This window comes from Myxine glutinosa, chromosome 4 (assembly GCF_964187855.1).
Source record: "Myxine glutinosa chromosome 4, kmMyxGlut1.1, whole genome shotgun sequence".
In the NCBI taxonomy this organism is placed as follows: domain Eukaryota; kingdom Metazoa; phylum Chordata; class Myxini; order Myxiniformes; family Myxinidae; genus Myxine; species Myxine glutinosa.
The window spans coordinates 133,618,867-133,631,901 of record NC_136264.1 but is presented as its reverse complement, the minus strand read 5'-3'; the positions used below and the strand labels follow the sequence as shown (position 1 = coordinate 133,631,901).

At 43.5% G+C, this 13,035-nt stretch overlaps 1 protein-coding gene across 1 annotated transcript in view; it reads left to right on the top strand.

Moving 5' to 3' along the window:
- LOC137425253 (E3 ubiquitin-protein ligase BRE1A) overlaps positions 1-13,035 on the top strand; it is a 77,850-nt gene that overhangs the window by 46,096 nt on the left and 18,719 nt on the right. Inside the window, exons 9-16 of the mRNA XM_068113491.2 lie at positions 3,018-3,197; positions 3,294-3,429; positions 4,236-4,357; positions 4,585-4,997; positions 5,616-5,733; positions 9,914-10,063; positions 11,571-11,783; positions 11,946-12,071. Coding sequence (XP_067969592.2) covers positions 3,018-3,197; positions 3,294-3,429; positions 4,236-4,357; positions 4,585-4,997; positions 5,616-5,733; positions 9,914-10,063; positions 11,571-11,783; positions 11,946-12,071 — 1,458 coding nt within the window. The remainder of the gene's footprint in view (positions 1-3,017; positions 3,198-3,293; positions 3,430-4,235; positions 4,358-4,584; positions 4,998-5,615; positions 5,734-9,913; positions 10,064-11,570; positions 11,784-11,945; positions 12,072-13,035) is intronic.

The following is a 13,035-nucleotide window of genomic DNA, read 5'->3' as shown; positions in this document are numbered from 1 at the left end:
TATCATTCAGATATCCAGGCAAATATTTTCATAGTCATCATCATCGTTTGCATCTTGCAGAGCAGTGGCCTTTTTTAGTGCATCACCCAAGGTCACAGAAGAGGAGCACACGATGTCAGTACAACCATATAATGTAACACAGACCAACTGATCACTGTAATGTTTGGTTAATCGTTCCTTCAATTTCCAGGTGGTGTACTGCTGTGCATTACTGGCACCCAATTCAACTAAATAGTTGATGAACTGTGCTTTCAAACTGGCAAGGGTTGTCACAGTCTTTTTTTTGGAGAAGACAGTTTGGTCCAAATGAATTTTAAGTTCATCATAGGCTACATCGTGTAATGTAACTGCTGCTGACTCTCCTGACTTGTTTTGCGCAGCAGCTATGTTGACGTCTGTTATATAATGTCCATAGCATAATCGGTGGTATTTGGCATCATAGGCAAACAAATCTGAATCTAAGAGCATTCGCATATGAATGGTGTCGTCTTTTCTTTTGTGGGCCGCTGCAAGAACCTTTTCTCTGGTGGTCTGTCCGATGCCTGTGGAAATTTGTGTGAGCTTTTTTCTATTTGAAGTGTTCCGTTTGCCACAAATGAAACAATCATTCCTGATGTCAAACCCGCTTGTTTCACTTCTCATGAGCCTTGAAGGTTCCGTAGAGATGGACTCCGACGTACACGGTTGTTGTTCAGTATCGGTAGATTGGCATTTAGGCAAATTTGACTTGCTGGTGTAATTGGCACGACATGATTTATGGAAAGCCACTTTCAGATTCAGGCTTAAAATCTCTTGTTGCAAAGGCCAGAGTGCTTCATAAACATCATCTTGTCTCAGCTTACTTGCTTTTAGAATTGCATTCAAGCCATCAGCAGTTGGGTTCTTAACCACATGGTCCTTTTTCGGGTCAACAGTTTTGGAGCATATGATACAATGGTCCGTATCGATTTTTCGCCGTTTCACAGCTGGTGCTTCCAAATCCATGGTAGAAGGGTGATGACCATTGTCAGAAAAGTCCATCTGGAAAGAAATATAGCAAACCAATTGTGCATTTTATGACATGGAGACAGTTGAAAGCTGAGAGGATTGTGTCATCAGTCACATGACATAAGGGGATGTCCCGAAGTTATTTATAGCTTTTACTTTCAAGTACCTGTAACTCTTTAAATAATGGTCAGACAGTTTAGGTATGTATTAGGCACTAATAGGAAATCATATATGGGGAATCATTTGCCACAATCAGATTTGACCTTGGAACAAGGGATCAAGGTCAAACTGTCAATGGAGCATGCAATGCTGGGGTCAATGACCTCTCAAGGTCACCACAGGTCAGAAACAAATTGCCTCCATGTCTGAAATAAAACCTTGGGGTATGTAGATTATATGCTGAAACTGCTATGCACATAAAATGCACAATACCTTCCATATATGACCTTATCTGCCCCACTACTTGATGTTTTGGCGGTATTGCGATTTGTGAATTTCAATAAAATATTAGGGGGGTGACATTTGATTTTGACAGTATAATTATCAGTATTATTGATATTAACATTTTGGTTAATAATGTTAAATACACGAATGAACAGGGGAAATTTGAACATAAACTTTATGACTATGAAGCTAATATTTCTGAAATTACAATGTATTTGTCCCACTTTATCGATGAAACCGAAGTGAATTTGCAGCATTTAATTTCAACATTTTGTCATTTCTATCCAATAAAAGTTATTTGTTAAGCCTCAATCCTATTTTATTGAGTGTGTCTTATCTTCCTGCACATTTTGATACCATATTTGTGCATATAGCATCAATATTGACGCCTATAAAGGCAAAAAACCTGTTACGTCAAATCGGCTCTTGGCGTCAACATCAGCACCTATTATATATATATGTAAATGTGATTCTCGGAGTGATGTGCAATGCTTTCATATTCACAACCATGATTTTCTAACTCCCCAGACATCCCCCTTGAAGAAACAATAGGTTGTGTTTTGTTCTAAGATGGGGAGGGGTTAGACCCATTTTAAGACCCCTTTTGAGATTTCACCATTAGCCTATACCTGTAGGTCCCGTGATGACATTCTGGGGTTCTTAGAGACTTCTTTCAGCATCTTGCGGTCTGCTCTCGGGATGAACTTGCTGGGGCGGCCTGGCCTGAACGTTGGCAGTTGTTTGGAATCTTCTCCACTTGCAGATGATCTTCCGGACAGTCGAATGATTGATTTCAAATTGTTTGGAGATCTTTTTAAATCCCTTCCCAGACTCGTAGGCATCTATAACCTTCTTTCTGAAGGCCTCAGAGAGCTATTTTGATCTCGGCATGGTGACGCCGCACACTTCAACAACAAAGAGCAAACCAAACGAAATGTCTGAGGTTTAAATAAGACAGGTTCCTCCAAGATCCTCTCTGACGATGTTCTAATCATTTGCACCTGAGCTGGTGCACCTGATTCTAATTTTAGGTATTTGAAGTAGTGATAAATGTAGGGGTGTACTTACTTTTTCCACGTGCGAAATTTGCATTTATGTTTATTTAAATTATACAATGGACTACAAAATGTAAATGTTTCATGATATTTGTTATATTATATCACCTTTATCTATCAATATTGTTGAAATGAAGATCAAATAGCTGTATGTTGAAATATGTTGTAAAAGTCAAAACTTTACATGGGGTGTACTTACTTTTTCACATGACTGTATGTATATGTCGATAAAAAAAAAAAAAACATACATCGACTTTTGCTTTCCTCTCCTCTGCTTTTGTACTTGCATGTTTTCCCTGTAGACATGGCACAGTGCAATAGATTCATTGACACCATATTTCATTCCTGGGGGGAGCAGTTATTATGAGTTGAGTCCAATAGTACCTCTCTACTTCTGTGACGGATGCATGTGGAGTTAATCTGTTTGTGTTTATCACAAATTTAGCTGTTCATGCCATAAAGGAAGATGAGTAAGTTTGGAGTCATCAATATGCTGTTTGTCACCATTCTGTTTCATCTTGTTCTTTGCAGCTTGAGTTGCGCAGCCTTCCAGAAGAAGTCGTGAAGGAGACCCCTGAGTACCGATGCCTTCAGTCACAATTTTCCGTGCTGTATGGGGAGAGCCTACAGCTGAAGACTCAGTTGGGAGAAGCACGGAGTTTGCTGAGTTCCAACAAGAACACACAACTTCGCCAGATAGAGCACATGGAGGTAGAGAGTGTGATGTGGGGCTAGAGAGTGTGTGCCTGCTCTTTAGTTTTCTGTGTATGCTTGTATCATAAACAGACCTGTTCTTCTTAATTCCAGAGTGATGAACTCCAGTTGCAAAAGAAGCTTCGCACAGAGGTCATACAGCTGGAGGATGCACTGGCACAGGTGCGCAAGGAGTACGAGATGCTGCGCATCGAGTTTGAGCAGAACCTTGCTGCAAACGAACAGGCTGGTACCCATCGCCCTGCGCATGTTGCACTTGCGCTTATCATGCTGTTCCTCTCACGTGTGCACCATGCCTCATGCACCAATAAATTGTTCCTTGTGTTGTGATGGCGTGATGTTTAAAAAATCGTGTTGATTTTTTGTGATCCATGGCTCGGGAACGAGCTTGTACATGTATACATGTGAGATACAGATGTTAGGAGATCCATGGAGGACAAAGACATCCTTTTATATGAATAATAAAGACAGGAGGCTGTGCACAAATCAATATGGCATATGGGATTTGAAATGGGATTGTGACATCGTAATCTAAATGCTAAGATGGGAATGCTAAACAGACCGACCAAAATGTTTCCGCTCAGCATCGTCACTGAACCCTGAATGGCAAAATGTAATGTTTCCCGGTGTCATGGTTAAAATCTCCAATGAGGTTCTGCTTTACTACTCCTGTTGTTCCAACAATCACCAGCATAACATTGGCACTCCATCGTGTGTAGGTTCTCTTGACTTTATTTTTCAGAATCTGCTACTTGGTCGTTTTTTTAATTTCCGCGTTTTTTAGGTCAAGGCACTGGATAGTGACACCTCTTCTTCTTACTTGTCAATATGAACGTTTTAGATATATGGTTAGAATCTCGGGAAGAATGTTTTTCGTTTTTGTTGTGCTTTCTGAATGGGAATGTAAATGTTGGAAAGTTTATCGTTTTAAAAGGTTCTGATCAAATATGCTTCAGCATGCATCTTACCCTCCTGCAAATTTTATGACATCGCCTGTTTCTTTGCCTTATCCTTCCACCATTCTCCTGCGGAAAGGACCAATTAATCGTGAGATGCGGCACCTCATCAGCAGCTTGCAGAACCACAATCACCAGCTGAAGGGCGAGGTTCTACGTTACAAGCGTAAACTACGCGAGGCAATGTCTGACCTTAGCAAGGCACGTTTCCACTCCGCTGGTTTTCTACATAGCAGTTGAGTGTCTGAAGTAACCTGGGGCTTCTGGGCAAAATTCTGCTTTTCTCTCTGTCAACAAGTATAGCTGCAGAAGAAGTTGTAGTTGTGATCTCATAGTCAGCCATGAGAAAACGTGTGTTGTCACTGTGAAATGCATGTGCAAATGTGATTTAATGGGTGGTTGCAATGACTCTTGTTTTAAATCGGCAGCTCAAGGCCCAAAATGCTGCAACGGCTTCTCATGGAGGATCTGCACCATCCCAGCAAAACACCCATCATCCCACAGAAGATACCCGTAAAATAGAGCCAAGCACGGCAGGTACGTCTGAGGGTGCTTTGCCTGGAAAACGAGAGGCTGCTGAGGACACCACCCCATCGGTTACTCAGCAATCATCACACCACTCGCATGCTCCTTCTGGAGGGAAGAGGGAGAAGGGCAGTGATGCCTCTGGGCATACAGGCGTGGAGGAAGAGAAGGAAAAGGAAAAGGAGAGAGATAGGGACAGGGAGAAGGACAAAGATAAAGACAAGGAGAAAGAAAGGGACAAAGGAAGTTCAACGCGAGATGAGGACGTGAAGAAAAAGGAGGCGGACACGGTGAAGCAGCTGCGTGCAGAGCTCAAGTAAGGGATGAGGATGTAATTCCTTTATTACCATTTAAAGCACACCTGCAATTATTCTGGATTATCCACAGGGATCTTTCATTTTACCACACTCTTCCATAAATTGAATGTTAAAATTCGAGAAAAATTAGCTCAGTAGCATTCCAATGTTTTACGCTCAGAGCAGAAATTTGGAATTTGACCAATGTACTGGTGAACAATATCTTGGTCTTCAAAACGTACCATGGGATCTTAAACATGCACAAGCCCCACAAGCCAATGTTACTAGATGGAACAGTCTGATTAACATCCCTTCTGAAGGACTGCACACTCATTGCTGCAGCACCCTGCCTGCTGGATGGCAGTTTATAGTTGGGTCAGGAATCCAGCTCAGACTAGACTACTCAAAAGTGGGTACGCTACCTCCAAGCTCTGCCAATCCATTACTTTGTCCACACACTGATCGTTGCTTTTTTGCCAAGGCCATAAAATGCCGTATCTTTACAAGGACCTAAAGTTCCTCATCAAACCAGCAGTGATCCCAACCCTGTGATTCGCTTTCACTATTTTGAGACAGATATTGTGAGACAGACATTATTTCATATATCTAATGCTTAAATTGATTTCGTTTATTTTCAGAAAGTCTCAAGAAAGCCAGAAGGAGTTGCGACTGTTGCTGGACATGTACAAGGCTGTGCCCAAGGAGCAGAGAGACAGAGTTGCATTCATGGCTGCAGAGCGACGCACCAAAGCAGAGGCAATCGCCGTCGATGTTTTTGTGCTACTCTGCGTCCAAATCGTTCACCTTTTAATCCCGCCATTACTTTAGCGCATTCTTCAAAGGATAGTTTGAGCGAGTAAATTTCAATCAAACTTGAAATTCGGGTTATATGGAAAAGCTGGACGACGGGGCTGGAATTATATTTCTGTTTTAATAGTTATTACATCCGCCACCTAAGGTGTACGGAGGTTACATTTTCACACCTGTCTATCTGTCTCTGTTTGTCTTTGTGCAGGATATCACAAAAGGTTGTGGATGGATTAGGCCAAAAATTTGTGGACAGGTTGGGTGGCCACTTCCGGACAAGGACAAATTGATTAAAATTTGGTGAAGATCCGGATACTATAATTTTTTTGTGATTCTTCACCATTGAGAGATGGGGTCAAAAATGATATACAGCCTGTTCCAAAAAGACCCAGATAACTTTGGTTGTTAATATATTTAGAACCACAAATTATACAATGATACCCTTTGGTTTATATGATACAGAAATTCATAAAGCTTTGTGCACACCATCAATACACTTCAATGTGAGATATGTTTGGCGTGAGCAAGACATCAAGACGGTACACAAGTTCTTGCCATGTTTGGTTCAGCATGTTTGCGTCCACCAGTACGCATGCAGCTCTGATCCGACTGCATGTACGCATGCAGCTGTGATCCGAGAACGAAGATCCTGCAGGTTTTCCACCTTAGTGTTGCAGACAATATCTTTGACAAACCCCCACAGAAAAAATCAGGGGGGGAGGGGAGGGTTATGCCTGGTGATCGTGAGGGCCAGGCGGATGGTTCGTCTCGGCCAATCCAGCAACCTGGAATTTTTTCATTCAGGACGGCTCGAACGACTAAGGCCAAATGAGGGGGAGCGCAGTCCTGTTCTTCTCCCAGTTGCAGGTCTTCAATCTGTGGAAAGGCAAATCCTTTCAACATGTTCATGTACATTGTTGAGTTCACTGTATCCTCCGCAAAGAAAAACGGACCCCCCAAGTGGTCATGGAGAAGGCCACACCACACATTGACCTTTGGACTGTCATGTATGTGTTCAATGACCACGTGGGGGTTTTCAGAGCCCCAGTTCCTCACATTGTGCCAGGTTGACCTTTCCCCATGCATGAAAGCAAGCTTTGTCTGTGAACATGACCTTTTTGGGGTAATCTTTGCCATCCTCTATGGCCTATGCGACTGAGCATAGAGGATGACCAAGGCAAAACACCTTGTGTTTGGGACCATCATTTGGTTTGAGTTCCTGCAGAATCTGCACCTTGTAGGGCATAAAGCTTCAGTCCTTTATGCAAAATCCTGTATACAGTGGTGGTTGGTAGTCCCAGTTCTCTGGATGCGTGTCGGATTGATTTTCTTGGACTTTGTTGATATGATTCTTGCACCAGTTCAACGGCTGCTGCAGTTGTACTTGGTCGACCGGTATTTTCTGTTTCTGACAACTTCCAGTCTCCTTAAACCTTTTGTTCCACTCTGATACTAGACCGCAATGGCAGATTCCTTCCATACCTTATACGGAATTACGCTGAACTTGCCTGTCGGATCTCTTCTCGATGAACCATTCGACGCACTGAGCTTTCTCCTGTGGTGTCACCATTTTCTTTTACATTAACCCACCAGACCTGAAAATAAAGAAAACTTTTTGAGTTTCTGTGTCATATAAAACAAAGGGTATTGTTGTATCATCTAAATAAATATAAATATATAAAAAAATATAAAACTAAATATATAAATATAGTACTAAATATATTTTTAAAAACAAAGTTGTCCAGGTATTTTTGTAACACCCTGTATAGCACGCCATCTCAAAAAGTTGTCGACTAATTATGACAAAACAAGGTGGATCGGTTTGGTGTGCGTCAAGGACGAATCATTTCGATTTTGGTGAACATCCTGATCCGGATACGATAATTTTTTTTAATTTCTAAAGTGTTTCTTCACAAATGAGATGTCAGCCGAAAACGATGTAAAGCACAATATTTCAAAAAGTTGTGGACGGGTTATTACAAAACTTGGTGGATGAGTTGGGTCGGTGACAAGAACATGCCGATTTAGATTTTGGTTCGGGTCTGGATGCAGATCCGATCTAGCAGTAACCACCGTTTAGAGGCCATTTTTCCCCGCAAAGCGGGGGTTGGCCTTTTCGGGGACCGTGGTAGTTGTTGTTTTTTTGGTCCCCTTTTTGAAGCAATGTTTTACGGCCGGATGCCCTTCCTGACGCCAACCCTTTTTGCCGCCTTCAACGACAAACAGGGAATTACCAGTGAACTGGTACTCAATTAGCCGACCTCGGAAGGATGACAGGCTTTGGGATACAAAATTTAAACTATTATACAGACTTGGCATTTAATATGGAATTTTTTTTTTTTCTTGACGGGTTTACTTTCTTAACTCAGTATATCAATCTGGTGAGTTTCTTTTACACTTTGGTGATTTATTTGTTGAAAGAACCATGTCACTGATTGCCTGTCGCAGCAAGAAGTCAACAACAGGATTATATCACAGGTGGCGTGGCAAAATGTACGGACAGGTGCATTTGATGATTGGCTTCACAGTCGGGTATACAAGGGTTGTTGCATTCTGTATTAGTGGAAAACAACTGCTGCACGTCTCCAAAAGTTATTGCCGCTTCCTCTGGAGATGGTCCGTCAACTCGACAATGCTGTTTGTCATGGAGTGGTGGCTTTACGAAATTACGGCATGAAACAGCGTGCTATTGCTCAGCAGTATGGCATCACTCAAGGTCAGGTGTCAAAGATCCTGAAACGAAATGCTCAGAGGGGTGTCCCTACTCCAATACCGAGGCCAGGACGTCCCCGCAGAACCACAAGGAGGGATGATCGCCAGCTGCACCGGTTAGTCCGCAATGGCCGTACCAAGTCAGCTCATCGGCTTAGGGCTGAGTGGCAGCATCTGACAAATGTGCCTGTATCCAGAAGGCTTGTCAACCAACGACTGGTTCAAGCAGGCTATCGTGCCAGGCGTCCCCTGAGAAAGCCACGCCTGACCAGACAACACCGCCAGCGCCGATTGCAGTGGGCCAGAGAGCACCGTCAATGGCAGCCAGGACACTGGAATCACGTGATCTTCAGTGACGAGTCTAGATTTCTGGTCTGTCGTCAAGATGGCCGCGTCCGAGTGCGCAGACAAGTGCATGGAGCCGACAACAAAGATTGTATAGTGCCAAGAGTCCAAGCTGGAGGTGGCGGGGTGACCGTTTGGGCTGCTTTTCATGCAGGGGGCAAAACTGACCTGGTTGTTCTGAATGGAAACCTGAACCAGTTCAAGTACAGGGCCATTCTGGAAGAAACATTGCTTCCATTTGCTCGTGCAGCCTTTCGAGGAAACTTTGTCTTCCAAGATGACAATGCACGGCCTCATCGTGCTCGCATGATCCGACACTTTCTTGCTGACCGTGGTGTCGAGCATATGGAGTGGCCTGCCATGTCCCCGGATATGAATCCGATAGAGAACCTGTGGGCAGAATTAACGTGTCAAATCGACCACTTGGACCAGCAGCCGACCTCTGTGCGTGAATTGCAGCAGGCTATTGTCACTGCATGGCAAGCGATTCCTGTCCAAACCTTGGCAAATCTCGTGAACAGCATGCCTCAACGTGTGCATGCTCTCCTGAATGCTCGTGGGGGTTACACGAAGTATTGAACTGTAATGTTACTGTCCGTAATCCCAGTCGAAATTTCACTTTCGTTTTTGTTAAAAAATTTTTTGGCTAATGTGCAAAATAAAGAGATACTTCTGGAAAACGTACAGAAGTTTAACACAGTACTGTCCATGAATTGAGTTCGATATCAGTTTACATCACTTTCAAGGATCAATTTATTTGTTTCGAAATGTCAAATGTGGTTTTTGTTTCTTTTAAAGGTCACATTAACAAAATCTAGAAAAATTTCAACATCATTCCAATGAACTTTTGGTTCTAAGACATCTTGAAAAGTAAGTTCACCCCCACAAAAAAAATATTCCATATTAAATGCCAAGTCTGTAATTCAACTTGGTGGAGGTATACGCTCAACTGAATGCCATTCTAGTTTTACATATGATGTATGAACAGGCTCCTGCGTGCTCCTTAAACACTGCAGTTGAGAATGTACACAGGAAACGTGCAGAAAATGAGTCCACCATTCCACGTGTGCAGTTGGAAGAGTTGCGGGGAAGAATAAAGGAGTTGGAGGAAAACTCGAGGAGGGAGACGAAGCGTGTGGCTGAGGAGGATGCTGTGAGGAGGATTCGAGGAGCAGAAGAGACCATTGAGCATTTGCAAAAGAAGCTTGCAGCCACCAAGCAGGTGGGGATGATTAAGAGTTATCAGAATAGGATTCCTTCTTAGATGCAGTTTAATCATCTATATAATAATAAGCGTGTCCGTCTGTCTGTAACATTCCGTTCCTCGCATTGGTTTGAAATTTGCCTGACTACACCCACAATTTCCACTTCAAAATAAACTCAATCACCATGTTGGGGCTATGTGAAGTCAAAGACCTCTTCGGAGCTGTCATATTCACAATTGCCATGCCCTCCCTATAATTTTTCCCTTCATTCTAAAATGACCAAAGCGACTGTTAAAAGGATGCAGATATGCGTCACGGGCCTTAGGCTTTTTTTTTTTTTTTTTTTTTTTTTGGATACTGAATCGAGGCTCGTGAAAGAGCTAACATTTATTTCACAAACAAATCAACCAGACAAACAAAATATACAAAAAGAGGGTGAGCGGAAGACAAGATGGGGAGAGAAGGGGAAGCACACAACCACAACATTTGAGAGCAGGGAGAAGTGTGGGAGGGAGAGGGCTTGGGGGCAGGAGGCATGGGAAGGGGAGGGGGGGGGGGGGGGGGAGAGGTATAAAACACAAGGGGACCGAAATTAGCGGGGGTAGAAAAGATCAAGATTTTGGATGGGGGAGGATAAGATGGTGGTGAACAGCTGTTCAAGCAGGCTATCGTGCCAGGCGTCCCCTGAGAAAGCCACGCCTGACAATTATTAATGGCCATTCAGCGATTGAGGCAGCGTTCTGTTGCCTATAAAAAAAAAACCACCTTTAGAGGCCATTTTTCCCCGCAAGCGGGGGTTGGCCTTTTTCGGGAACTGTGGCTGTTGTTGTTTTTTCGGTCCCCTTTTTGAAGCAATGTTTTACGGCCGGATGCCCTTCCTGACGCCAACCCTTTTTGCCGCCTTTAACGACAAGCAGGGAATTACCAGTGAACTGGTACTCAATTCTGTTGCCTATATACCACACAAATAAATGTGGCATTCCCTCAAGGGGGGGTAGGGGATAGAGCAGGGCTTAAACCCAGTACATGTCACGAGAAGGTCTTTGAGGTAATTCTTTACTGTTAGCAATGTGTGTATGTACATCAGGAAATAGATACTTGTTTCAGGTCGTTTATTGGCACAATTAACCTGCTCATGGTTGCATGTCTTTCTGCATATCTCATGGGATTGTGAGTTGGACAGGCGACTGTGATTGGTGGGGAGGGCGTTTGAAGGTTGGGGGGACAGGGGGGGGGGAGGAAGAGCTAAGATGGGACAGAGCTTAGATGGGAGATTGGGTTTTTGGGGGCAGGGGAGATTGGTGAGGGAGTGAAGCCTTGGAGTAGGGAGGCCAGGGATTTGATGCCATAGGGTGGAGAGGGGGAGGGTGAGGATTTGGCATTGGGAGGCAGAGGTTGAGGACTTGAGGTTTGTGGAGGGGGGAGGGGATAGAGTTGAGCACTTTAAGTCACATTTTGCATTGCTCAGATGTTCCGATGGTCCCTACTAGCTATTAATAATGGCCTTGCACACTTCTCGTCCAGGAGGAGGAGGCGTTACTGGCTGAGATGGATGTGACGGGCCAGGCTTTTGAGGACATGCAGGAACAGAACATCAGATTGCTGCAGCAACTGAGGGAAAAGGATGATGCTAACTTCAAACTGATGTCTGAGCGCATCAAAGCCAACCAGATCCACAAGTTGCTAAGGGAAGAGAAAGACGAGCTTTCGGACCAAGTCTCCACTCTGAAAACGCAGGTGGGGAATGATGTTCGAGTCGTACAGATGTGATGTGGAGAAGGAAGACTTCGTTTTGCAAATTGTGCTGGTGGGATTTGGGAGTAGGAGTAAGAGTAACATACGTGTCTGTGAATCATTGTGCAGCGTACAACACTCGACTCGTGCTGCCTTTTGCTACAGGTGGAGGCAGAGTTGGCTGTAGTTCGTCGGTTGGAGGAGAAGGAGCGCCTGCTGCAGAGCAGCGCCTTGACGCTCGAGAAAGAGTTGTCCCTGCGAAGCCATGCACTTGAACTGCACAAACGCAAGGCCAGTCGTTTGCACCCACGGCCTTAATCACACTCCGACAAAGTTGACTAATATAACCATAACAATTTTACATTCAAATTAACAATAACATTTTAGTCTAATTTAACCATGTGTTGATTTTTTAAAACTTGAATACCTGTATGTTTGTCAAAGTTCTGGAGTCTAGACTATGTACTGCAATCTAGAATCGGACATTCAGCGGTGCTTTAAAGATTACATCACACACGCTGCTTTGTGCAGCCATAAAATAATGTTATTTTACATTCAAGATGAAATGGTAATTTATAAAAACTAGCAACGGTACCCGCCCTATGGGCGGGGCTTCAATTGGGAAGTCCAAATGAAAAGGCAAAATATCAGAAATTGAAGGGTTTTTTTTATTTTAAACGATTCATATAAACATCCGTTGAATCATATCACACGCAAATTATCAAAATCTAAACAGTACATGGCGCCCATTTTGAAAAAAGATTGAATTCTGCAAAACGGAAGCGGCCGCTACACGTCTTTCTCAGTCGCATGTTTATGTGTGAAGAGTGCGCACCGAATCTGTAACATGGAAGCGGCCGCTACACCTGTTTCTCAGTCGCTTTGCACACGCTACCATGTTACTTCGGAGCCGCACGTTTATATAGGAAGAGTTCGTCAGGATTCGATCTACTCTCTCCTGGTACATAGAATTTCAACAAAAGCCACATCTCTGTTCATATCGGTAAATATTATTCCAATGTGTTTGGAAAAACTGGAAAATTGGAAAACTTGGAAAAACAATATAGCCAATTTTACTCCAGGGGGTCCTAGGATTACCCACCCAAAATATCATTGCGATCGGTTCAGCCGTTTTTGTGGTACCTTCGAACAGACAGACAGACACAGACAGACAGACACAGACAGACAGACAGATAGACAGACACAGACAGACAGACACAGACAGACAGACACAGACAGACAGACACAGACAGAC